At 47.4% G+C, this 27,958-nt stretch overlaps 1 protein-coding gene across 1 annotated transcript in view; it reads left to right on the top strand.

The window, feature by feature from the left end:
- Positions 1-27,958, top strand: part of CALN1 (calneuron 1) — a 282,285-nt gene that overhangs the window by 14,180 nt on the left and 240,147 nt on the right. The window contains exon 2 of the mRNA XM_075905110.2: positions 18,625-18,749. Coding sequence (XP_075761225.1) covers positions 18,632-18,749 — 118 coding nt within the window. The 5' untranslated portion in view covers positions 18,625-18,631. The remainder of the gene's footprint in view (positions 1-18,624; positions 18,750-27,958) is intronic.

Raw genomic sequence — 27,958 nt, 5'->3', positions numbered from 1 at the left:
TTTTCTACTTCTAAATGTCCAGCAGTCCATGGGTTCCCATTGCAGACTCCAACACTCTGGTACAATTTTTTAGGAGCCTGGACTCCACTGAAATTTCTCACACTCTAAAGCAGGGAAGGGCAAACTTTCTGGCCTGTGAGCCACATTGGGAAGGGAGATTGTGGGGTGGTCTGGAGAGGGAGGCTGGGGGAGGCTGAGCTCCCCGAATATTCAGATGTGGCCCAGCCCCTGCTCCCGTCCAGTCACCTTGCTCCCCACCCCTTGATTGCCCCCCCAAACCTCTTCCATTTGCCCAACCCCCCTGCTCTTTGCCCCTTGACTATGCCCCAGGGAGACCGTGCCCCATATTTAATCCCCTGACCACACTGCCCTGGTGGGGCTGCACCCTGCTGCCTTGGAGCACTGGGGCCAGTGGGTGAATGTACGACCCAGGAGAGCTGAGGCGGTGGGGGAAGGGCAGCAGAAGGGGAGGGGCTGAGGGCTGGATGCCCCTGCTGGCTGTGCTGCCCAGGAGGTGGGCTGGCTCCTGGACAAGGCTGTCTCGACCCCCTGGACAGTGAGAGCTTGGGAGGCCGGGCTGAAAGGCCTGATGGGCAGAATGGGCCTTAGTTTGCTCTCAAAAGCTTCCTTGGATTGAAGCATCTCTGAGTGCCCTGCAAGCCAGACTTGGAAGAAAAAGTCCCCAGAGCCCAGCAGGCAGGCAGAGACTAGAACTGGTTGGAAAACAGGGTTTTCTGGTACATTTTTTTTTTTTTTAAAAATACACCTCCCCCCCCCCCACACCCACACAATACAATTTTTTTCCATAGAAAATTTCAGCTTTTTGTGTGTGCAAAACTAAAAAATTTTTGGCTCCAACCCCTAACATTTTCTGCTGAACATTTAATTTTGATGATACAAATTTCTCTTTGGATACACTACTTTCATCCCTTTATGGGAGTTGTAGTACAGGTACTTCGTGCTTCCATTCTCCCGTATGAGCTGAGCCCCCCCGGCCATACTACATCTCCCATGATGCTCTAGGACTCCCTTCTAGCTGAGCACATTATATCAAGGGAGATGCAGTGCTGCTGGGGAACCCAGCCTGTAGTGGGGAATGGGCTCCCAAGGCCTGGAAATGACAGTACACATGAGGTAACAGAGCTGCATTTGCAAACAAGTGTTCTGGATTTTCAGGCATTTGGGTTTTTGATGAAAAGTCAAAATGTTCCAGGCCCTTTTTGTAAAGCATGTTGCATAATTGACAAATAGTTCTGGTGGGAGGTTTTGACCACGTGGATTGCTGAGTGGGAACGGGAAGCTATTGAAAAAAGATGACGGGATAGTGAAACGGCTGATAAGGAACTAATACAGGGTTGCAAGAGGGTCAGGGAGCTAGGGGATTGCTGGATGGATGAAGGAAGGGAGGAAGAAACCAGGGGACTAACAGAGGACTGTATGGAAGAAAGAATTAAATATAGTTGGGTCGTTAGGGACTAAGATGTAGGATGGTTCTGAGCCTTAATGATGATTTAGGTTTAAGCTGACAGGCTAGTTCTGTTCCTCTCTTTTTTGTTATATTTAAACTTAATAATGTGTCTTTAAACGGTCACACCATATTTCAGTATTTTCAGTGTTTAGAAAGGAGTTTATATATTTTATTCTCAAGTTGACAGACTCAATTTTCTTTTCCACTATTCAGCCATTTTGTACTCAAGCTGACAGACTCGATTTTCCTTCCCACTATTCAGAACTCAAAAGACTCTTGGTCTTTTTGAAACTTTTGTGTTTGTCATTATGATGCCTTTTAGTGTGACCTTCACTGCCTTTTTAATTGGCAGGGTTTCTGGAGGAGGGGAAAAACCACCACCAGCAACAGCATTGGAGGTCACCGGGTGCTTAATACCTGTCAACAGCTTGGAAGCTCCTAACTAATTAAATGGCTTTCTGATAAATGATTTGAAGACTTCAGTAACACAGCCAGAGGTCATGGGTCTATTACAAGAGTGGGCGGGCGAGGTTCTGCCTACAACATGCAGGAGGTCAGACTAGATGGTCGTGACAGTCCCTTCTGACTTCAGAGTCTGTGGGTCTAGGAGCTAAAGGTTCCAATCCTGCAATAACTTAACACTTAGCTTTACTCCAATGAGAAGTCTCCTATTGAAGTCAGTGGAGGCACCTGTATTGGCAGGGCTGAGAAGCAGAGAACTCTTAACAGTCTTTTCCTTTAGATCGATCACCCATTAGTAGGGGACATAATGCTTAACCAGCATATTACAAATGTGTATGGGATGGGGGATAGAGGGGCTTCCGTTCACATGTCCTTGGTCCAGTATGAACCCGTGTTAGTGATGTGAGAGTCTACTTTAGTAAATTGCTTATGTGTTGGTTGTAAGATCTGTTAATTCTCCAAGATTCAGACTTATATTTACACGCTCATAAGTGGGGAAAAAATATTCTGTCAGGGAAAGCATGGGCTATTCTATGCTCACAATATACATAATGAGCTTGCATCGGAGTGTGTGGAAATTTGTCTCAATAAAAAACGATAGAATGAACAGATTGTGGTGCACGCACCAGTGTAGCAGGGAAAATCCATTTCTTCAGGGTAGGATTCAAAGGTATGTACAGGCAGTCCCCGGGTTACGTACAAGATAGGGACTGTAGGTTTGTTCTTAAGTTGAATTTGTATGTAAGTCGGAACTGGTACATATTGTAGGGGAAACTCTAGCCAAACATTTCTCCAGAGCTCAGTTTTATTCTCCCACCCCTCACTTCCCTCAGTCCTTTATTCTCAAGCTGAGGTGTCTGCTGAGAAAAGCCGCTCCGCGTCTCCCTGGCCTGCTTGGGGGGGCGCTAGCTTCGCATCTCCCTGGTCTGCTGGGGGGAAGCAGCTAGTGCGGGGTTGCCTCACCCCGTTTGTAAGTAGGGATCCGATGTAAGTCGGATCCATGTAACCCGGGGACTGCCTGTAATCTCTTTGCTGTTTTGCCCGGTGTACTTATACAGTGCAAACTCACTCCATTGAGGCTGCTCAGATCATAGCGTGTCTTGATACTTGTTACGAAAATGATGATTGCATAGCAACCTCTCTCAACCATATATGATGCAAACTCAATACACTGGAACAAGGTTTTCTTGCTGTTATTTCAGTATTGTCTTTCCCACTGGGTTGCCTTGTGATCCATGAGCTATCAAGAAGGGCTGTAAGCAGGTGAAGTTTCCACCCTGTGCTGATCACAAATATACACACGTGACAGGGTGTATCCACTCAGCCCTAGGTCTGAAGGGGTTAACCTGGCCCAGCTGGCGGAGAGCCCCACCTCCACCTGGAGACTGCCTATAAAGGCCTCCGGAGTGGCTCAGTCAGGGCTGGCTGCCGAAGGGGGAGGAGGGGTGGCAGTAGAAGCCTCTGGATCAGAGCGTGAAGACGGAGAGGACTCCTTACAGGATCCGAGTGGGACGTAGCCTTGGGCGGGGAATTGCTCCTCGAGAGCTCGGCGAGTCACGGTAAGATTCTCCACTGAGCTAGCAGGGGACTGAGCGCTGGGTCTCCCTACCCCGTCATCAGATACCCCCATCTGATGGAGCTTAGCCTGTGCTATGACTCAGTGACCGCTGGGCCATACTACCCTGACCCCAGAGGGATTTCATACTGACTGAGGCTGCTGGGCCATACGGTGGATACTCTGTGTGGCCATTGGGCTGTTACCCTGAACGCAAGCGGGAATATTTGGACTCTGTGGCCATTAGGCCCTAATGTCCTGAGAGCAGGTTGCAATACATAGACTTTGTGACTCATGGGCCACCCTATCCAGGGCTGGACCGAGCCATTCCGGCTTCCCGGGCAGACAGTTTAATCACGCCCCGGGCTGGGGGAGGGCGCATGCACGGCCCCGGCCCCGCCCGCTGCGTGTGGGAGGCACATGGAGCTGGCGGTGGCAGGATGCATGTGCCTGGCCTGGCCCAGCCCGGCAACCGTCGCTGGCACGCAGTCCGGGGCGGGTTGAGCCTGGCTGTGCAGGGCCCTGCGGCCGCAGGGGGAAAAGCGCTGCTGGCCAGCGCTGCAGGTGTTAACACGGTCCCCACCCCAGGTGGCCACTGCAGGGTGGCCGCTGGGAGCTGCTGCAGCCTGCGATCTAGGAGCCGGGTGCGCTGCGCCTGATGGCAGCTATAAGGGGTTCTGTGTGCCCCTTACAGCTGCCATCAGGCGCCCCCCATAGGTTGGCGCCCGAGCAACTACTTGGCTAGCCCATGCCTTAATCCGGCCCTGACCCGATCTCATCCCGGAGTCTGAGGAGCCGCAGTGGACTTTCACCGTCCTCTCTGGCAAGTGGACAAGGCACACCTTGACTATGCACAATACACGACCCCTACTTACCTGCTCCGCTCCTTCCTGGAACCTTGGCTTTGTTGACAACTTAAACAGCAGAAAATGTAAACTTCATGTTAGGTTTTCTCCCTAAGATTATTGATTCTTACGGCTCTCCCTGTAAGATGGTCTCTGCCCCAGAGACCCCCAAGTTCTCTTATATCCCATCTGGAGCTACAAGATCCACCTGCTAGTGAGAGTGAGCTAGAATTCTTGTTTATCTTTATGCTCTTGAGGTTGAGGTGATTTAAAAAAAAGATCTCCGCATTTCTGTGCAGGCTCCTAGAATCTAGCACTCCATTAGAAGAGCCCATCAGAGACTCCTGTTAATGTACTGGATGTACTTTCCATTGCTCTACTGAAACTTTGTGGGTCTTTCCAAGTGCTTTGCCCTGGATCTATTATTGAAATGTTAGAAGAGCCAGCTCAGTGCCCAACAGGAGACATGCAGAAAGAAAAAATCCACGATCAGCAAAAGCACATCCAAGTACTGATGCACAAGGTCAATTAATACTCTTGCTGATAAAGGAGTCTTGCCAAAAGCACATGTATGCAACAGGTATGCTGACTCCCCTTAAATATATTGGCTACAGCAGGACAGATGTGGATTAACTCCAGAACAATTGCTCACGTGAAGGACAGTGTGGCTTTAAAAATGGCTTTCTGGTCACTTCCTCTTCCCTGGTGTGATGTGTGTATTAAACCTGCGGTAGCGAGGCTAGAACGCACCAATGCCACAACAAGGAACATTTGGAAACACACCTGGCTGATGCTCAGAAGAGGGAGGGTGAAGTTATTCACGATATGCCCCATTGATGCACAATGTTTATTTTGATCGGTTCTTTTGGTCGAGTTGAAAGCTCTGTCATTAACCAGATTCAGACAGGCGACTAAGACTGAATCAGCAGTTCTTCAGTTCAGTGGGAGATGGGCAAAGTACCAGCGGTCTCTGCTTTTGTTTGCCTCATATTAATATATCCGACCCTTTTTCCCAGAGGTCCTCAGGTCCCCTACTTAATTTGGTCAATTTTTACAAAACGGTCTTACAACAGCACCAGCGTGTTGTATGGCTCAGGAATGGGCTTCCCTACAATCTAATCATTTTTTAGGCTTTTCCATCTCCTCTCTTTTTTCGTGTCTCATAAGATCTCCTCTTTGGCATGCACCATCGTCATGTGGGGGAAACCGTGGGGAAAGCCGTGGAAGGTAGAACCAGTAGATGGTCGAGAGAAAAAACTCGAACCTGGAGTTTGAACATTCCAGAGTTTTCATGTATTTGGACCAGGGCTTTTGGTTCCATTGTGGTTATTGGGGTAAACTGGTGATCATATTGCCCGACATAATGAGGAGTATAATAAAAAATGATGCATCTTTGGGTAGCTATCACATACCTGCCAGTATAGGTTCAGGTTAAGTTTGAGCAATCTATTGGCCAGAGCCACTTAAATGATTCTAATCCTACAGCAAGTCTTACAATCATAGGGTATGTCTACACTACCCTCCTAGTTCGAACTAGGAGGGTAATGTAGGCATACCGCACTTGCAAATGAAGCCCGGGATTTGAATTTCCCGGGCTTCATTTGCATAAGCGGGGAGCCGCCATTTTTAAAACCCCGCTGGTTCGAACCCCGTGCAGCGCGGCTACACGGGGCTCGAACTAGGTAGTTCGGACTAGGATTCCTATTCCGAACTACCGGTACACCTCGTTCCACATTACCCCCAAGAACCATAGAGCTGGAAGAGACCTCAGGAAGCCATCAAGTCCAGCCCCCTGCCCCAGGCAGGACCAATCCCAAATGCCCTTAATTTCTAGTTCAAAGGAACTTGTCAGTTTACCAGTTAGACAGGGGTGCTGGAATAATGTTTATAGTGGGGGTGCTGAGAGCCATTGATCCAAACTGCAAACCCTGTCTATAATGGAAACCACGTCAGCTCAGGGGGTGTTGCAGCATTCCCCCCAACTTCCAGCATCTCTGCAATTGGATGAATTTGCAGTAATACTTGAAACTCGTTTTCTTAATCATGCCATAAGAACTGAAGAAGAATGTCAGCTACAGCAGCGTTTCTCATCCTTTTTGATACCTGGCTTCTGTAAACTGCATCAGGGAAATTTCAGGGACTGGCTCCGGACCATGGATTAGTTGTTGAGAAACACTGAGCTGGAGAGATTCCAGACACCAAAACATCAGTTGAATGAATAATTACTAGTAAATAATGTATTCAGTGAAATTCACCTTGTTTTCCTGCTGAGGAATTGTTCATAAGCATCTTACAATTTTCCTCAAGTGTGTTTTTGCCCAAACCCAAACAAATATATCTGGAAATGCTGGCACCTTGCACTGTGAGAAATGGAGTGTGACCAGCAACGTCCTGCAGCCCCACACTACAACTTCCCACAGACCGGTTTGGAGGTTCAGGTATCCTTTTTTAAAATAAAAAGTCAACGTTTTTAATGAAAACCGACTCTTTCTGTGAAACACTGTGTTTCCTCAACAATTCAATTTTCTTTCTAAAAACAGCCCCAGTAGAAATTTTTCGACCTGCTGAAGTTCAGCATCGAGTTCTGCCAATGTTGCAGGCCCTAAATGAGTCTCTTTTGTGAACTTTGAAAAACAGTTATATCATGTGAAAAGCATAGCAGTAGCTGCTCTCTTCAGCCTTTATTTGCTGAAGGGAGTTTGCCCCTTTTAGGCTCTGCTAAGGTTTCTAGGGCTATGTCTAGACTGCAGGCTTCTTTCGGAAGAAGCTTTTCCAGAAGAGATCTTCCGGAAAAACTTCTTCCGAAAGAGAGCAGCTACACAGCAAGGCTGTCTACATTGCGCCGTTTTGTGCAAGAACATATGCTAATGAGGCACGGCAATGAATATCGCTGCACTTCATTTGCATACTTAATGAGCCACCATTTTTGCGCAAGGGGCTTTTGCTCAAGGGGCTTTTGCGCAAGAAGAAGCAGTCTACACTGCTCCTTCTTGCACAAAAATGGTGGCTCATTAAGTATGCAAATGAGATGCGGCAATATTCATCGCTATGCCTCATTTGCATATGTTCTTGCTCAAGAGAGTGCAATGTATATGTAGCCCAAAAGCGCATCAAAAAAGTGATCTGCTTTTTCAAAAGATAGCGTCCATTCAGTGTGGACGCTATCTCGCATTTCAGCTGTGATTACTATGGACGGAGTGGCCACCAGGGCATCTGTGCTTTTTCCTCTTTCCTCTTCTTTCGAAAGAACTCCCTCGTCCCCATCCATGCACACCTTTTTCTGAAAGAGCTCTTTCGGAAAAATGCTTCTTCCTCATAGAAAAAGGTTTACTGATGTCGGAAAAACCCCTCTGTTTCGATTTTTTCCCCCGAAAGAACACAATTGCAGTGTGGACGTAACTGGAGGGTTTTTTTTAAAAAATAGTGTCTTTCCCAAAAAACCCTCTTCAGTGTAGACATGCCCCAGGAGTGCTTATCACACAGAGGCTGGCTGGTGCCAAACTCACAACACCAATATGCCATTTTCATGGCATTTATCCATAAAGCCGTGGTCCCCAACGCGGTGCCCGCGGGCACCATGGCACCCACCGGGGCATTTATGTGCGCCCGCCTAGTCTGCATTAGGCACACTCTAATGCAGGGGTGGACTGGCCTGGCGGGACAGAGCCACCAGGCTCCGCACTCCTGCACCGGAGCCGGTAGGAGCGCTGCTGGCACTTACGGCCCCGCCAGAAGACCCCCACCGGGCTGAGGGACTCCAATGAGGAGGCAGGCAAGCTAACCCCAGCCAGGGAAGGTACCGGACCGGGGGAAGGGAAAGCGGGCATGGCTGTGAGAGGCGTGAGCATGTGCTGTCAACCTGGGTGGAGCCAGGGCTGCACCGGGGGCGAAGTCACGTGCGGCGCACCAGAGGGGGTGGTGCCACGTCGGTGTGGTGTTGCGGTGCCATTTTTTAAAATGGCCAACTGTGGATCAGGGAGGGGAGGAGGAAGGAGATGTGCTGAGTGGAGCATGGGGGAGCAGAGCCTGGCTAGAGGTGGGACGGTGGTGAGTGCACTTGGCGGGGCGGTCATGTTGTGATGGGCTGGGGCTGTGAATGTCAAGCAGCCCAGCTCCAGGTCCTGCACGTGGTCTGGAGCCCGGGCTGCAGGGACTTCTGGAGCCCGATCGCAGCAGACTCTAGCCCTGCAAACTGGAAGGCGGAAGGAAGGGAAGGGAAGGGGAGGGGAAGAATAGGGGAAAGGGTGGGAGAGGAAGGGGCTTGTGCTGATGCGAAGGGGGCAGGTCAGGAGAAGAAAGTGGAAGACACCAAGGGTATGTCTACACTACCCCTCGTAGAACGAGGAGTACAGATAGTTCGGAATGGCTACGTAGTTCGAACTATCTAGCCCGTGCCGCGTGTAGTCGCGCGGCACGGGGTTCGCACTAGCCGGCTTTTAAAAATGGCGGCGCCGGCTTTATGCTAATGAAGCCCGGGAAATTCAAATCCCGGGCTTCATTAGCAAGTTCGGTATGCATACATTACCCCGCTAGTTCGAACTAGCGGGGTAGTGTAGACATACCCCAAGAGACAGCGTGGAGGAGATACAAATGCCGGGGGTGGAGGGGCAAGTGGAGACAATGAGGAAAAGGGCAAGAGGGGAGGTGTCGGTGGGAGTGGGGACAAGGTGATGCTGGGAGAGGAGAGAGTAAGAGCTTTGGGGGGGCTAGAGTGGGGAGGTGCTAGGAGAAGGCTTGAAAGAAGGGGATGGAGCAAGTCGTGTGAGTGCACAGGGGCATGAGGGGAATGGGGGAAGAGAGTGGTGACGGGGTGGGCATCAGGGAAAAAGAGGGCAAAGGAGGCAGAGGTAGTGAGGGAAGGGGGAGGCACCAGGACAGAGCAGGGCTAAGGGAAAGTGCAGGTGCCAGGAGATTCTGAGGGTGAAGCAGAAGAGCAGACACCTGCAGGGGAGGGACCAGCACCAGAGGAGAGCGGCAGGGCAGGTGTGTAGAGGGAGGTGTTAGGAGAGGGGGTAGCTCACATGATCAGAGTGGGGTACAGGGGGAGAGAAGGGCTGGTGGAGGGGGGCAGGTCTCAAGAAGGCTGAGGGCAGTGAGAAGGGCAGGAGTCAGGACAGCAGAGGAGGGTGAGAGGTTGGGGGGCAGCAGGCACCAGGGGAGCTGATGGAGCAAGGGGAGGAGACATGGTGGGGATGGGGAGTGTGAGATTTAAAGGTGCCATTTTTTGGGGGGTGGAGGGGGCTTTTTTCTCAACATTTGGACATCCCCCCCTTTTTATTAATGCAGAATTTTGTTTAAAAATGAATTCCAATATAATTAACATAAAAATTATCCAACTAAATTAAGTTTCTATCAAATTTACCCAATTCACATTTAATATGAAAATAGCAAATTCACATGGTAAGGTGAAAGAGTAATTGCCGAATAATTTGATTAATACCTTTTACATGTAAAATTACCTTTTTTATCTTATGGATTCATATATTAAATATGATGTTTTTTCATGTTATTTAATGTACAAATATAAAATAAGCCTTGAAAAATTGTTGGCGCCTGCCACACTCTTCTGAAAACATAAATGTGCTATTGGCCACAAAAAGGTTGGGGACCACTGCTAAAAGATAGCATAGGTTAGGTTTCTACTGAAAGCTTGTAACTTATTGATTCTCATATCCATGGCAAGATATATGCCTGGGTAATATTTAAGGAATAAGGTAACTCTATGGAAATTATGGACTTGGAGTAAAGGTTAATCAGCAGGGAATCAGATCTTTCAATCTTCGCCCATTCAAGTGGCAGGCAGTTGGCTACCTGGTTATGTGATGCATTGCTCAGTGCACCAACCCAGACAAGGCAGTGGAAAACAATCAAAGGCAACCTGTAGACATCCAAACGACCTGGAAGCGAAAAGAAAAGCTAGGACAGTGAGAGGAGCATCCTGTTTGGGAAGAGAGACGAAAGACTGATTCACTGCATCGCAGGTGGAGAAAAAGCACTCTGGATCCATTCACTAAAGAAGGGGTGCTTTGTAAAAGACGGGGTCCTGTCTCGTGGGGACTAGCTGGGCTGTATTTGTTCTGTTGGATAGAAAAGATTCACATGCGTAAGCCCTAGTCCACCTTCTAGGACTGTGTTTTGTGCATAACTCTTAGCTTCCATCAGTCCCGCTGATTCTGTTTGGGTCTCTTGCCTTTCTTAGGTTGGTATTGCCGTGACTGTGCTTGGGTGCTGTGCGTGGCAGAGGCCCAGTGGTAAGCTGGGTTACGCTGGCTCTGTGCATGCAGAGGGTGTGGGCTTCTGTGGGCACCCAGTGATCAGGTGCTGGACGCCGGAGGAGAATACTTTGAAGGGACTCGGGCCAGGGATGGGGTATCTATTGTCAGGGCAGTGCTCTGAGCGCCTGCCAGGCTGGGTGTGTTAGGGAGTTAACACTTCCCTGGCACAGGAAAGACTCCCTCACGATGGAGGCTGGGAGCAAGGTGACTCCCAGCCCCAAGTGCCCTGAAAAGCATCACGGAGGGCTCCACCATGGGAGATCAGGCGTGAGTGTGAAACCTCTTCTCCCCGTAGCATTACGCGGGAGAAGGGATCCACCACAGGATCTCTTCTCTGCCAACAGGCCCATCTGCAACCTCAGCCAGGTCAAGCATTCTGCAGCTGCTTCCGAGGCAGGCCCCCGCTGATGGAAGACAGAGCACCCTTGGTGGTGGCTGCCCCTCTAAGGAAGTGCTGGGTATTTGGCTGCATCACCGCCAGAGGCTGCTTTCTGCAGGACAGAGCTCTAGTTCTTCCTCATGCCGTCTCTGTGAACGGGCAGGCGAGAGGACTGTGCCCCATTCCCCACCTCATGAGCTAATGAGAAACGTGTTCACCTGGCTACCGAGCACCTGTCATGTGGGTGCCGCCATCTCTCAGTTGAGCAAGAGTTGGGCAGGGAGGCACTGTGAGGACTCCTGAGGGCAGAAATGTCTCTAGCCTGGCCCTCCTGCCAGGCTAGCCTCTCTGACAAGTGCTGGGCAGAGCCAGTCCCAGCTACACCTTGTTGCTTTCCCCTGCGACAGGGTTACATGTGGCTTCTTTTCCTTTAAAGCTCCTGACTGAGCAGTGAACCACCAGGGCTGCGTCTTTAAACTACCGTTGAGCCATTAATGAAGTGTTCAGACTCATTAAGATCGTGACTTTCTCCTTATTGCAGATGAAGAGGAAGAGGTCAGTGCTTTTGCCACCAGGGGCCTTCCTCAGAAAGGCATCAAACACTCAGTACAGCTGTGTGAATGCAAATGAGAGGGCCTTGTCTGGCACATCTGGCTCAAGCAAAAACTCCCGTTGAAGTCCTGTGTGGTTTGAGGTCTGGCTGGGTCAGGCCTATGCAGGCCCTGCGTCCCTGCCCCCGCTAATGCTTCCAGGCCCGTTTCTTTGCTATTGCTACTTCTGTAAAGTCAGGACAAAGGGGTGCACAGGGTGAAATCCATGTGCCTCGCTGTCAAGGGGTGAGCAGCTCGTCCCTCCTGAAGGGCCGAGCGGATCAGCTTCTCCCCCCTGGTTTATCCCCGGCTAAAGTCCCTCTAGTCCGGGTGATAGGGCCCAGAGCCTAGTTCACCTCAGTTGGTGGGGTAGTGTGGCCCAGTAGCCAAGTCTAGAGTGCCCCCATCGGTGGGGGGTAAATATGGCCCAGCAGCCGAATCTATTGCCCCCCCGTCTGTGGGGTAAATGTGACCCAGCAGCCAAATCTATTGCCCCCCCGTCTGTGGGGTAAATGTGGCCCAGTGGTCGAATCTATCACACCCCCGTCTGTGGGGTAAATGTGGCCCAGTGGTCGAATCTATCACACCCCCGTCTGTGGGGTAAATGTGGCCCAGTGGTCGAATCTATCACACCCCCGTCTGTGGGGTAAATGTGGCCCAGTGGTCGAATCTATCACACCCCCGTCTGTGGGGTAAATGTGGCCCAGTGGTCGAATCTATCGCGCCCTCGAAAATGAAGCCGGGGGGGATTTAAATCCCTGCTTCATTTGCAATTGCGATGTGTCTAATTTGCATCCCTTTTACGGAAAAGAGATGCAATCTAGACACAGCCGTTTTGTATGGCTCCCCCACAAACCAGGTGTTCTGCTTCATATCCCTCCAGGGGGGTTCCATTCTGCATGCCTCAAGCTCACATTTGGACGCGGGTTTCAAACACCTCAACGTGCAGGGGATAGTTAGCTCTGCTATTTTAAAAAGTCTTCTAAATACAAGAGACCCCAGGCCTGATTTTAAATGATTACGTGTGCAGCCGCATGTAGAAATCCATACCTTGTTTGCATGCACAGTGGTAACTGCACCCAAATTGAGTAACCCTGGACATCAGTTCTGGCCTGTTTTGTGCCCTCAGCTGTCTGATTTGTGCATTCACCTCATCAATTCAAACCTCTGATTCTGTGTATTTTGGGTACCAGACTAACCCCAAATACATGACTGTTCAGGTTTAGGGATTTGGTTAAACCACTCTAAGTCAGTGTAGTTGCTTTTCTATTGGAAGTATGATTGCAGAGGAACAATGAAGATCAATGTATGTTTAAATATTTCATTGTGTGAAATGAGAGCTAACATGAATTCTTCCTGGAACTGTCTGACTGGTCAGCATTGAAATATCCAAACTGGCAATGAAATAGTGTTCACTGTTCTTCTCTGTGCTGTGTATATAAAGTTAGTGCCTTGGCAACACAGACTAAGAGAAGCTTCCAGATCGCAGGCCCTGGTTCTTGTGGGGGACTTTAATCACCCTGACATCTGTTGAGAGACCAATACAGCAGGACACAGGCAATCCAGGAAGTTTTTGGAGAATGTTGGGGATAACTTCTTGGTACAAGTGCTGAAGGAACCGACCAGGGGCCGTGCGCAGCTTAACCTACTGCTCACAAACAGGGAGGAATTAGCAGGGGAAGTAGAGGTGGGTGGTAACCTGGGCATCAGTGATCATGAGATGGTCGATTTCAGGATCATGACCAAAGGAAGAAAGGAGAGCAGCAAAACACACACCCTGGACTTCAGAAAAGCAGACTTTTCAGAGAACAGATGGGCAGGATCCCCTGGGATGCTAACATGAAGGAGAGAGGAGTCCAAGAGAGCTGGCAGTATTTTAAAGAAGCCTTATTGAAGGCACAGGAAGAAACCATCCCGATGAGCAGTAAGAAAAACAAATATAGTAGGTGACCAGCTTGGCTTACCAGGAAATCCTTGGTGAGCTTAAACATGAAAAGGAAACGTACAAGAAGTGGAAACTTGGACAGATGACTAGGGAGGAGTATGAATATATTACTCGAGAATGCAGGGGAGTGATCAGGAAGACGAAAGCACAATTGGAATTGCAGCTAGCAAGGGATGTGAAGGGTAACAAGAAAGGTTTCTACAGGCATGTTAGCAATAAGAGGGTGATCAGAGAGGGTGTGGGGCCCTTACTGGATGAGGGAGGGAACCTAGTGACAGATGATGTGGGAAAAGCTGAAGTACTCAATGCTTTCTTTGCCTCTGTCTTCACTGACAAGGTCAGCTCCCAGACTGCTGCACTAGGCAACGCAGTATGGGAAGGAGGTGGGCAGCAATTGGTGGAGAAAGAACAGGTTAAGAACTATTTAGAAAAGCTAAACGTACTCAAATCTGTAGGTCCGGATTTAATGCATCCAAAGGTACTGAGGGGCTTGGCAAATGTCAGTGCAGAGCCTTTGGCCATTATCTTTGAAAACTCTGGAGATCAGGAGAGATCTTTTGGAAAAAGGCAAATGTAGTGCCCATCTTTAAAAAAGGGAAGAAGGACCGTCCAGGGAACTACAGACCAGTCAGTCTCACCTCAGTTCCTGGAAAATCCTGGAGGGGAACCTCAAGGAATCCATTTTGAAGCACTTGGAAGAGGGGAAAGTGATCAGGAATAGTCAACGTGGATTCACCAAGGGCAAGTCATGCCCTGACCAATCTGATTAGCTTCTATGATGTGGTAACTGGCTCTGTGGACATGGGGTAGTCGGAGAATTTGATAGACCTTGACTTTAGCAAAGCTTTTGATACGGTCTCCTACAATATTCATGCCAGCAAGTTAAGTAAGTATGGATTGGATACATGGACTATAAGGTGCATAGAAAGCTGGCTAGATTGTTGGGCCCAACAGCTAGTGATCAATGGCTCGATGTCAGGTTGCTGGTCAGTTTCAAGAAGAGTGCCCAAAGGATCAGTTCTAGGGCTGGTTTCATTCAATAGCTTTATTAATGACCTGGTTGAGGGGATGGATTGCACTTTCAGCAAGTTTGTGGTGACACTAACATGGGAAGAGGTGGATAGGTTGGAGGGCAGGGATAGCGTCCAGAGTGACCTAGATACATTGGAGGATTGGGCCAAAAGAAGTCTGATTAGGTTCAACAAGGACAAGAGCAGAGTCTTGTGCTTGGCATGAAAAAATCTCAAGTATTGTTACAAGCTGGGGACCAACTGGCTAGGTAGGAGTTTAGGAGGAGCACTGCCAGCAGATCTAGAGAAGTGATTATTCCCCTTTATTCAGCACTGGTGAGGCCACATCTGGAGTATCGAGTCCAGTTCAGGGCCCCCCATTACAGAAAGGATGTGAACACATTGGAAAGGGTCCAGCAGAGGGCAACGAACATGATTATGGGGCTGGAGCGCATGACCTACGAGGAGAGGCTGAAGGATTTGGGCTTATTTAGTCTCCAGAAGAGTGAGGGGGGTTTGATAGCAGCCTTCAACTTCCTGAAGGGAGGTTCCAAAGAGGATGGAGAGAGGCTGTTCTCAGTAGCGACGGATGGCAGAACAAGGAACAATGGTGTCAAGTTACAGTGGGGGAGGTCTAGTTTGGATTTTAGGAAAAACTATTTTCCCTCGGAGGGTGGTGAAGCACTGGGATGGGTTCCCTAGGGAGGTGGTGAAATCTCCATCCCTAGAAGTTTTTAAGTCTCGGCTTGACAAAGCCCTGGCTGGGATGATTGAGTTGGGGTTAGTCCTGTTTGGGCAGGGAGCTGGACTCAATGACTCTTGAGGTCTCTTTAATTTGTAAGTGCTGGAAATCATCAATGCTTAACTAAAAACATAAATAGGCTTTCTTTTTCATGTGCTGCTGAAGAAACTAGTTCCCAAGTAAATATATTTTTAAAAAAGGATTAGGATTTGTTGGCATAATTACAAGAGTACTGCTGTGTATGTACAAAATATTAATGACAGGGAAACAAACTTTGTTTCTTTCTCATTCTGAATTACTCGTGTATCATGTTAGTTTTCTCTTTAAGGCTATTTAAGTTTTCATATACTCAATGAGGCAGAAAATCATTCATTAGAGGATTAAGATGTGTGTGTTTGTGTGTTCATCTGTTTTATTGACTATACTAAGAACATATGGTGGTGTAAGAGCCAAATAAACCCTTTCATTATCACCCAAATGTGGCTAGAAATTGAGGACACATTTCAATAGGTGGCACTTGTCTCCCGGAGGCAATGCCACTGCATGATTTTAGAGGTGATGCCCAGGAGAGGCCATATAATATGCTTTTACAGTGTACAGTCAAGGGACCAATTCCCCAGCTGCTACAAATCAGCAGTCAGTGTAGCTACATTGGATTACACCAGCTCACGATCTGGCCCAGGTATTTTGGCCTCTGTGTCCTGGCCAAATTTCAATTTGTGTGAAAACATTGGGCCAGACCCCTCGCTGGTATGAATCAACACAGCTCCATTGACTCTGCTGTTGTAGCCACTGAAGGTGGGTCCTTTACTCTATAAAATGTGCCATGGTGGTGATGGAGTCTGAGTTACACCAGTTGTGGACCAGGCCTGCAGACACTTCCTTCATAGTTTCAGTTGATTATGGGAAATGTGTCCATCCTAAATCACTGCATACGATTGCCATGCAACTGCCATTTGTGACTGGGAAAAGCCTCTCCTTCAAGAGAGGGGATACGATTCCTACCCTAGTTTATGGTGGTCACTGCTTATGCTGGAGGTGAATTGCAAAGGCATTTCCATAGCTGACTCCTGTGGTGCTTTCTGAGGAAGACTTTTCTGCAACATTTATACAGGCTACGTCTACACTACGAGTTTTCTCGGCCAAAATTATGCAAACGAGGGACTCATTTGCATGAGTCGTGATCTCATTTGCATAGTTTCTGCCAGTCCATTTTTGCACTATGGGTTTTTGCGCAAAAACCGGCAGTGTGGACACTTTTTTGGCGCAAAAACCCCTTTTCCCGCAAGATCGGTATACCTCCTTTTTTGGGGAATAAGGATCTTGCAGAGAAAGGGTTTTTTGCGCAAAAAGGAAACATCCACGCTGCTTGTTTTTGCGCCAAAACCCCTAGTACAAAAATGGATCAGCAGAAAATATGGAAATAAGATCATGACTCATACAAATGAGTCCCTCGTTTGCATATTTTTGGTTGAGAAAATTCGTAGTGTAGATGTAGCCTTAGTGGGACCAACATGTTCATCTCCAGACCCTGCTTGAAGGTGGAATTCCTTCCTTCAGCAAGACCCACTGCAGCTAGAGAATCTTAAACTTTAGCATGGGGAGAGATTTCAGTTTGGATGGGTACTTGGCACTGATATTAGCATTTCCTGGCTATGGGCTTGTCTTCACTATGCCCATGGACTGACACTGTAACCCACACACCTAGGCTATGTCTACACTACAGGGTTTTGCCAACAGAGAATATGCTAATGAAGTGCTCATTAGCATCTGTTGTGCTGTCATTAGCATATTCTGTGCCTGAGGCTTTTTGCGCAAGAGGTTTTTGTGCAAAACCAAGCAGCGTAGATGGGTCTATTTTGCGCAAAACCTCCCTTTTGTACAAGATCTGTAGACCTCCTTTTTTGAGGCATAAGGATCTCGTGCAAAAGGGAGTTTTTGCACAAACCGGACCCGTCTACATGGGTTGTTTTTTGGCAAAAAGCCTCGGGCACAGAATATGCTAGTGACGACCACGACAAATGCTAATGAGCACTTCATTAGCATACTCTCTGCTGGCAAAACCCTGTAGTGAAGACATAGCCCTAGTGTGGTTCACTGTCCCATGTAGAGGCACTTAGACCACACTCTGTGAGAAACAAGAACAAGGGAGCTCTACAGCTTAAGTTGCAAGCCAGTTGGCTTTATAGCTCCAGCTGTAGAGGCTCCTATACTAAGCTGCAGAGGTCCCAGATTCAAATCCTGGATGAATCCCCACTTGTAACTGTCACTGGGCAGATTTAAACCTGGGATCACTAGAGCTTAGTGTAGGAGCCTCTACTGCTTGAGGTAAAAGCCAGCTGGCTGAAGAGCTCCCCTGTTCTGATCTCTCCCTGTAAGTGGTCTGAGTGCCAGTGCTTTGGACAGTGAACAACACTTCGTGTGTGGGTTACAACTGCAGTGGTCAATACACAGGACATCAATTTATCATGTCTGCTTTGACACGATAAATCAATCTCCGAGTGCTCTCCTGTTGGTGCCAGTATTCCACCAGGAGAAGACTGAGGACAGGACAAGGAGTAATGGGCTTAAAGTGCAGCAAGGGAGGCTTAGATTGGACATTAGGAACAAATTCCTAACTGTCAGGGTGGTCAAATATTGGAATAAATTGCCAAGGGAGGTGGTGGAATCTCCCTCTCTGGAGATATTTAAGAACAGGTTAGATAGACATCTGTCAGGGATGGTGTAGACGGAGCTTGGTCCTGCCTTGAGGGTGGGGGGCTGGACTCGATGACCTCTCGAGGTCCCTTCCAGTCCTATTATTCTATGATTGTATGATTCTATGATTGTTGATGGGAGGGCAGCTCCTGCTGACCTTACTGTACTTGAGATACCACAGTAAATGTGTCAACTTCAGCTACGCTATTTGCTCAGACTAGGTGTCAGATGTTCAAAGCTGCCTAAGGGAATTGGATGTTCAATTTAAATTAATGGCAATTGGGTGTTCAGATCCCTTACACAGGTTGAAAATTTCAGCTCCCAATCCACTGCGATTTTAAGAGTGCCTTTTGCACCCTATTAAATTCTCCAGACTAAACATTGCTAGGTAAATGCAAAGGATTAGTTTGCTAGAACATCTGCATTCTGCCTATGCTGGCTCTCCCCCAGAATGAGGAAGACTGTGTTGTTTAACTCTGGGTGTAGCGACAAAATTAACCCTGCAATCCATCCATCATGGGCTGGGCTTTGCGGAGCGTTCATCATTCTGAGATGCAGAAGGTTTTAAGCCTGTTGCTCTTTCAAAGCCAGTTGCTCTCTGAAAAGAAAGAACAGACAAAGTATTATACTGAGTCCTGCTTGTTTTTTGTGTGCAGGGAGAAGATGCCATTCCACCATGTAACGGCTGGTTTGTTGTACAAGGGGAACTACCTGAATCGATCGCTCTCCGCTGGCAGTGACAGTGAACAGCTAGCCAATATCTCTGTGGAGGAATTGGACGGTAAGGACAGAGGTGGGGAGGGACAGCCTGGCTGATGAGGGACTGGTGGGTGGAAGGAGGCAACTGCTATGGGGCCTGGTGATTCAGAAGGTCCCAGAGTTCTTGATTGCTGCCTCCACTGCTGAGGCAGAGGCCATGGAGCCCTGGGCCCGATACATCGTGGCCAGAACCTAACCTACCGTTTAACCGTGAACTGATGAGATGGGATTTCTCATCCCTAGTCGGCAGGTCTTCATTCATGTTGTTGTTAGTTGCATAATCTTCAAAGACCTCGAATATCTATCTGAGCGTGAAATGGCGAATAACAGGCTTCCTTGAAGTCGGACAGCTCGCCACGTCTAAAACGAGGGGAAAGCCACAGTTTAAAGTTATAGTCACATCTCAGGTCTGCTTTTGGCTTCAGTCTGTCCTTCCACCTGGAAATAAAGCGAGAGCTTTTAAAATGAACAAGAATGTTTTATATGGGCAACGTTTTGCAGGAAAAAGTGAGACCAACGTTTTGGCTAAAGATGCCTTGTTCTTTACACAGAACGCTGCAGGGTCAGCCTCTGTCTTCCTAGCTATGGCATTGCATTTATTAAGCTTAGGAGCGTTCTGTCTGTCAGTCTCTTTTTATCGAGCTCAAGGGTCGGCAACCCCCGGCACACACGCCACAAGCAGCACGCGAGCCGATTTCCCGTGGCACGCAGGATGGGAGCTCAGCCATTCAGCTTCAGGCTGGAGCAAGAGTTCTGGCTTCCTGCTGGGGCGGAAAAGGTGCACAGGCTCATCCCTAGGGCTACCACTACCTGGCCTGGGCATGCAGGGTTTACCCCATCCTCCTGGCTACAGGCTTCCTGCTTTGGGATGGGTCGGGGCTTGCTGTGCGGAGCTGGAGCTGGCTGCTGGTCACATGTGGGGTGCCGGGGCCCAGGCTGCTCCCCCCGGGCTGTGTGGGGGTAGGGAGCCCTTCCCCAGCACCCTTCTGCACCTGGCCGGGCTGGAGCCAGCCCTGACCAGTCCCGGGCTCTGCCTGCTCCAGCCCCAGAGGTGCAGCCTGCAGGCAAAGGGCTGGTCCCTGCAGGGAAAGGACTCTGCCCCTCCCCCACCTCTCCTCACCCCAGTGCTCCTCGTGGAATGAGGAGTAAAGGTAGTTCAAATTAAGATCTTTAATTCGAACTACCTACTCCATGCCGCAGGTAGCCGTGGGCACGGAGTTCGGACTAAGGGGGATTTAAAAATGGCGGCACCCGGGAAGATGCAATTGAAGCCCGGGATATTTAAATCCCGGGCTTCATTTGCAACTCCGCTTGCCCTCATTACCCTAACGAGCTAGTGTAGACATACCCTGAGAGAGATGCACAGCCCAGGGAAGGAGGGTTAAATCTTGGCATGCCACTTCGGAAAGGTTGTGTACCTCTGATCAAGCTACATATGTGGAAGCTTAATGTGGCTTGGGGGGCAGAAAAGTGCTTTAGGATTGACTTCTAGAGGTCAGTGATTAAGGGCCTATGCCAATCTGTAATTGATGAGGGCTAAAAAGAAACTTTCCTTGGGAGTGGATTATCCTAAAATGACCTACTGTGGTGTTTCTTGCACTTTCTTCTGCAGCATTAGGTACTGGTCACTGGCAGAGACAGGATGCTGGGTTAGGTGGATCTGGGGTCTGATTCCTCTGATCTTGCCCAGGTAATTGTGGGTTGATGGCTCTTCTAAATGCAATGTGGAGAAGACATGAAATTCTCGGTTTACTTCCCAGTGGTCATTTTGTACAAGCTAAGATCATAACTGGGGGTTTCTGTTGTGATCTCAATGATTCAGTGAGCCTGGAAATGGAGCTAGATAGAAGCCATCCCTCTAGAACAGGGTCTACATGTCTGGCTGGGGCAATATGCAAGCAAGCCAAGCACTATTGCCTGTATTTTATGTGCTCTCAGCATAAATCAGATCTCATTTACAAGCCTGACGGAGCTATTTCATCTCTAATCTCTGTATGTCAATTTTGCAAGCTGTACGTTAATTTATGCAAAAAAGAAGAAATGTACTTTCCTCAAATAAAATGATTTTTCCCCAGTGGGAATTTACTATACTCAATAAAGGTAAGAAATGTACAGTAGCCAACAGAAAACTCTTTAAAGAGAGTTTAACTAAACTGACACTTAAGGTACATTACTTAGGGATGTGTGCGGGTTTTATAGCTATGCTGTATATTCCTGATCAGCTGCAGTGGATGTTTGGATGAGAGTTTGGGTTGCTCAAGAATATCACTGAGATGGCTCGCCCATTGCGGGCTGCAATAAGGAACAACATTGTGTAAAGTTTAGATCAGTGTTTCTTAAACTGTGTTCCGTGGTACACTGGTGTGCCGCGGAGAACAACAGAGTTCAAAATGGCTGCCCTTAAAGGGGCAGGCGACTTTTTTTCTCAATAACTTCTCCCCCCCCCCCGACTTTTTTTTTCTGCTCTACAAAAAATCCTTGGTGTTCCTCATAAAAAAAATATTGTTTGGTGTTCCTTGGTATTAAAAAGTTTAAGAAACACTGGTTTAGATGCTCTCATAGCTGAGGCTTAAGCAGGTTAACACAATGCAGACAAGTTGGGACTGGATTAAGTCTTGCTTAAACGCAGCTCTGGGGCTGTGTCTAGACTACATGCCTCTGTCGTCAGAGGCATGTACATTAGACACATAGACAAAAGCAAATGAAGCCGCGATTTAAATGATCGCGGCTTCATTTACATTTACATGGCTGCCGTGCTGAGCCGACAAACAGCTGATCAGCTGTTTGTCGGCTCAGTGCGCTAGTCTGGACGCTCCCCTGCCGACATCAAAGCCCTTTGTCGGCAGCCCCGTTATTCCTCGTGGGATGAGGTTTACCGGGGCTGCCGACAAAGGGCTTTGATGTCGGCAGGGGAGCGTCCAGACTAGCGCGCTGAGCCGACAAACAGCTGATCAGCTGTTTGTCAGCTCAGCGCGGCAGCCATGTAAATGTAAATGAAGCCGCGATCATTTAAATCGCGGCTTCATTTGCCTTTGCCAAAACAACAAATCTACATGGCTCCGTCAATGGAGCCATGTAGTTTAGATGTACCCTGGGAGACTTTGCTGCTACACACTCACCAGAGTGTTCCCTTCACGAGGCATAAGGGAGCAGTCGACAAAGGCATTCCCTGTTGACCAATCCACGTCTTGACTTGTGCGCTGTGCCAACAATCAGCAGAGCCGGCACAGCACGGAGGCCATTTTTATTTTAATGAAGCCGGGGATATTTAAATCCCCGCTTCATTAACTATGTCGGGAAGCCTATTTTACATGCCTCTGTCGGCAGAGGTATGTAGTCTAGACATACTCTAAGATACTACTTGCATGGCTCTTCCACAGATTCAGGGTTCTGCTAAGAGCTCTTCCAGGCTTTTCCACTTTTAAGTTAACCAGATCCTCTCCAGAGGAAACAGAGCCACAGAACAGGGATAGGAAGAGGCAGGTGGTTGGACATTAAGACCCAGTGGCACCCCAGATTTTTGGGCACCCCATGCAGCTGTGTGTTGTGTGTATGGGTAAGGATGACCCTACCCAATCAGGTAAAATGAATGCATGTTAGAACTGGGTGGACTCCATTCTGATTTCACAGGCTATTGGTCATCACAAAATTCAGCCCAGCAAGTGAAGGTGCCTGGCCTAAAGAGTCAATCAGAATATGAATATGAACCATGAAGTTATTTACCACTGGCAATTAACTTGAAATGGCATGAATAAGGGCTGGGTAGCAGACTTACAAAACCAAGCAAGTGGCAGTTGCTGTCAATATCCCTGTAATCTTTCCATCTATGGGCGGAATACATTTTTGTGTGCATTGAGGCATATGTGAATGCGCCCTGCCAGTGGAAACAAAAAACCAAGCTGTGGGCATTCCACTAATCAGCTGGGCAGCACTTGAATCTCTCTTGAGCAGACACACAAGCTCTCAGCTTACAGGGAATGCTGGTTGTTGTGGATATTAATACCACAGTTCAATGAGGTTTGTGCCTTCATGTAATTGTGCTGTGGCTCTGGAGAGCAGTGTATTTCATTCATCTCTGTTCACAAAGGATATCCCACTCGTTCTTCAAAATACAGGAGTCTGAGCTCTTTTGCTAATCACCTGCTTTATTCTTTGGCTGTTAGATTGATTGTTAAATTTTAGTGATAATTTTTGTCAGTCTTTTGCTTTACAAACATTTACTTTCAAAGGCTTCGTAAAGCTTCGTGAAGTTATGTCTCAGTTTCTAGTCTAGTAGAAGAGATGTCAACCCAGGGGCATTTTTTTCTTAAACACAAAACTGGTGCGAAATCAATTCACTTCCTCTTAAGCTGTAGCAGCACAGAAGGATTTCGTAGGTGGAAATACTTTCCTGTGCACTGTGTACTGAAATATAGCTTAGTCATAAGAAAAGAACGAAATTCCTTTTGGCCATTGGTATTTTTTTTTACCAGCAGTTAGTATTATTTTATTATTGACTAGAAAATGTACCTGGTGTTGCTTGTGTCCTTAACTCAGATCTGTTTTGTTTTTCTTAATTTGAATCCTTGTTTCGGGGCAGGGCTGGTGATGAGGGGTTTAGTGTGGAGGCTGCCTTGGGGAGAGAGGAAGATCCCAGCCCTTCGGGGTCAGGTGAGAAGCACCTGTCTATGGCCGCTGCAGCAGGAACAGCTCGGGGAGGGGTGAATGTCACACGAACAGAAAAACTCCCTCATATACATCAGGGCTGTGTCTACACTGGCCTCCCTTTCGGAAAAGGGATGCTAATGTAGCACTTTGGAATAGGCAAATCCGCGGGGGATTTAAATATCCCCCGCGGTATTTGCATTAACATGGCTGCCGCTTTTTTCCGGCTTGGAGATAAGCCGGAGAAAAGCGCCAGTCTAGACGTGATTCTCCGGAAAATAAAGCCTTTTCCGGAGGATCTCTTATTCCTCTTATTCTTATTCTTTGAAAGTAGGAATAAGAGATCCTCCAGAAAAGGCTTTATTTTCCGGAAAATCACGTCTAGACTGGCGCTTTTCTCCGGCTTATCTCCAAGCCGGAAAAAAGCGGCAGCCATGTTAATGCAAATACCGCGGGGGATATTTAAATCCCCCGCGGATTTGCCTATTCCAAAGTGCTACATTAGCATCCCTTTTCCGGGAAGGGGTGCCAATGTAGACACAGCCAGTAGGTAGCTGTCCCTTTCTCCACGCTGTTCCTTGCTGGCCCAAAGGGATTATAGCTGTTCCAGTCCCGTTCTCTGGCCTCTTGCTGCCCTCTTGTGGTCATTCTACAGTACAGTTGTCCCTCCCTCCAGACCTCTCCCTGTCCGTTTGATGAGAAACAATCGAATTCCAGGCACATCCCATGGTCCTGGCACAACCAAAGCCTTACCTCGATTTACATTATGATAAAAGGAAGCTGCCTACCAAATTTGGTGGTGCTAGCGCTTACTGTTTGGGAGGCGTTCTTGAAGAAATGGATTCACAGACAGATGCACAAACTCTCTAAAATATGTAGTAGATTTGTGTTGGCATACGTAGCTGCCAGGGTCCCTGCTAGAGGCCATGCTCTCACTGTGCTCGGTCCTATACAAACAGTGCAAAAAGAGCATCTCTTTGCCAAAGAGTTCACAATCTGGGGAGATGTTTTAGGGAGGACATATGGGAGTTGTACTGATGTACTAAACATAAATGAGCCCGTCACAACCTTTGTAACATAGGAACACATTTAAAACTAATAATACGGGCTAGGCTTTTCAAAAGGAGCTCATGGGAGTTAGGCATTGATTGCCCATTGATTTAAAAAATAGCAGCCCACATATGCTAAACGATTAAAGGATTGAAGTTAATGGAGTACTGGGTGGAGCGTCTTGCAGGGTTTGGGTCCAGATATGTATCTAATTTATCTGGCTTCCATGACATCATGGCAGCATCTAGATTATGTGGCTCAACCCTATTTACTACTGTAAGAGATTTTAAAAATTGCACGTGATCATTTACTCCAGTGAGATCGGCAGTATTTTAAGAGCCTAAATAGGGCCAAATAGATTCAAATTGTTTTTTGATCGTGCGTTACTGTAATTAGTTCAGCCTTGCATTGTTGTGATGGGCACAGTATAGTATGAACATCAGACAATGTAATAAGGGCTAAAGGGTTTTAATAAGAGCTAAAGATGTGCAGAGATTCTGGGCTGTAGGTTGAACAAGCACATTTTAGTCTGTCAACATGCCCGGGCAATTCTTTCACTCCTTTTCTGACTAGTCATTCTCTTCCTGTAAGAACTTTGCAGACTTTTATCAGCCATCTGACAATTTGACGTGTGTTCTCTTTTTCCATTCTGCTGTAAATGCTCTTGTGGCAATAAAGGAAAGAGACTGAAGCAATAGCCGGTTATTCTTTAGATCATGGGTCCCAAACTGGGGGTGTGTGCCCCCTGGGGAGGCGTGAAGAAATTCCGGGGGGGGGGAGGTGACCCAGCCCCTCCTCCCCCCGTCAATTTTCCCCCCTAGGTTTCGCTGCTTTTTTTTTCAGCCCCTATCAGTTCCTTTTTTTTCCCCCTTAAGTTTTGCTGCTATTGGGGGGGAGGGGGCGTGAGATTTTCTCAAAAATCAAAAAGGGGGCGTGATGCCGAAAAGTTTGGGAACCACTGATCTAGCTCCTCTGTCTGTTGGGATTGGTCCTGCCTAAGGCAGGGGGTTGGTCTTGATGACCTCCTGAGGCCTCTTCCAGCTCTGTGATTCCTCATAGTCTCAGAGGGGTAGCTGTGTGTGTCTGTAACTTTAAAAATGAGTAGTCCTGTAGCACCTTAGAGACTAACAAAAGTATATAATCATGAGCTTTCGGGGGCAAAACCCACTTCCTCAGATGAGCTTGAGTGAATTTCCTGGCTGTAGCTGATTCATTTCAGAATTGTAGCACTATCTGTACATATTTCTTTTTAAAATCGGATGCTCCCTTAACATTACAAATTGCTAAGAATACAGATATCTACATCTATCATATATATAAAATCGGGATGGAATCATCACTGGAAGTTTGAGTCATCCACCCACACATGTATTGTCAGTAAGCAAAACGTTCCCATTGTAAGAGTCTGACAAATATCGGGAAACGCAGGCATTTTCAGTAAACTGTGTAAAAGTAAAAGTCTCTTTCACACACGCACACACCAGCCATTAAGGTGGAAAGTTTTCGTAACTCAGAGCAAGTTCCAGTGTAGTGGAGCCCAGGGAAGTCCCGCCAGTACAAATCATGGCTTTCCAAACTAGCTTTGCAGCAGTGCAGTGATAGGGAGGGCTCTAACTGGGGAAAATCCCCAGTCCAGATGAGCACTAGACCCTCAGTGGTGCTGTAGAGCGTTCTGTGAATTGGAGGTCTTCCTCAAGGATTATTTTCTTTGAGTTGAAGACAAATACACTCACATGTTTGCATGCACGATAGCAGGGCTTCTCAACCGTGGAAGTTTGCAGAGGTCTTCAAGGGGGTACATCAATTCATCTAGATATATGCCCAATTTTCAGGCTACATTAAAAGCATTAGCGAAGTCAGTACAGACTACAATTTCATGCAGACAATGACTTGTTTATACTGCTCTATATACCATATGTGGAGATGTAAATACAATATTTATATTCCAATTGATTTATTTTACAATATGGTAAAAATGAGAAAGTCAGCATTTTCCCAGTAAGAGTGTACTATAACAGTGTTTCTCAACCAGTGGTACGAGTACCCTTGGGATACATGAGAGAAGTCTGGGGGGTACGTCAACACAACTGAAATTTGGAGAAAACTGAATTTGTGTTGTTTTACAGTGCTTTATTATTTTTGTACTTTTTACACTCAAAAATTTCATCACCCTCCTGGCTACGACTAAGTTGTTTAAACAAATGTGTTGCAATGGTAGAAAAAAAATTGTGTGTGTCTGAAAACTGTAGGTACTGAAACAAAAAACAGGACTATGCAGCACTTTAAAGACTAACAAGATGGTTTATTAGATGATGAGCTTTGTGGGTCTGGCCAAACCATCTTAGAATCATAGAATCTTAGAACTGGAAGGGACCTCGAGAGGTCATTGAATCCAGCCCCCCGCCCTCAAGGCAGGACCAAGCTCCGTCTACACCATCCCTGACAGATGTCTATTTAACCTGTTCTTAAATATCTCCAGAGAGGGAGATTCCACCACCTCCCTTGGCAATTTATTCCAATATTTGACCACCCTGACAGTTAGGAATTTTTTCCTAATGTCCAATCTAAACCTCCCCTGCTGCACTTTAAGCCCATTACTCCTTGTCCTGTCCTCAGAAACCAAGAGGAACAAATTTTCTCCTTCCTCCTTGTGACACCCTTTTAGATATTTGAAAACCGCTATCATGTCCCCCCTTAATCTTCTTTTTTCCAAACTAAACAAGCCCAGTTCATGAAGCCTGGCTTCATAGGTCATGTTCTCTAGACCTTTAATCATTCTTGTTGCTCTTCTCTGTACCCTTTCCAATTTCTCCACATCTTTCTTGAAATGTGGCGCCCAGAACTGGACACAGTACTCCTGCTGAGGCCTAACTAGTGCAGAGTAGAGCGGCAGAATGACTTCACGAGTTTTGCTTACAACACACCTGTTGATACAACCTAGAATCATATTTGCTTTTTTTGCAACAGCATCACACTGTTGACTCATATTCAACTTGTGGTCCACTATGACCCCTAGATCCCTTCCCGCCATGCTCCTTCCTAGACAGTCGCTTCCCATCTTGTATGTATGGAACTGATTGTTCCTTCCTAAGTGGAGCACTTTGCATTTCTCTTTATTAAACTTCATCCTGTTTACCTCTGACCATTTCTCTAACTTGCTAAGGTCATTTTGAATTATGTCCCTATCCTCCAAAGAAGTTGCAACCCCACCCAGTTTGGTATCATCTGCAAACTTAATAAGCGTACTCTCTATCCCAATATCTACATCATTGATGAAGATATTGAACAGTACAGGTCACAAAACAGACCCTTGCGGAACTCCACTTGTTATCCCTTTCCAGCAGGATTTAGCACCATTAACAATAAGTCTCTGACTACGGTTATCCAGCCAATTATGCACCCACCTTATCGTGGCCCTATCTAAGTTATATTTGCCTAGTTTATCAATAAGAATATCATGCGAGACCTTATCAAATGCCTTACTAAAGTCTAGGTATATGACATCCACCACTTCTCCCTTATCCACAAGGCTCGTTA

The sequence above is a fragment of the Pelodiscus sinensis genome, chromosome 21 (assembly GCF_052426305.1).
Source record: "Pelodiscus sinensis isolate ZL-2025 chromosome 21, ASM5242630v1, whole genome shotgun sequence".
NCBI lineage: Eukaryota > Metazoa > Chordata > Testudines > Trionychidae > Pelodiscus > Pelodiscus sinensis.
Note: the sequence above shows the minus strand (reverse complement) of the source record. Positions and strands in the feature narration are given on the sequence as shown.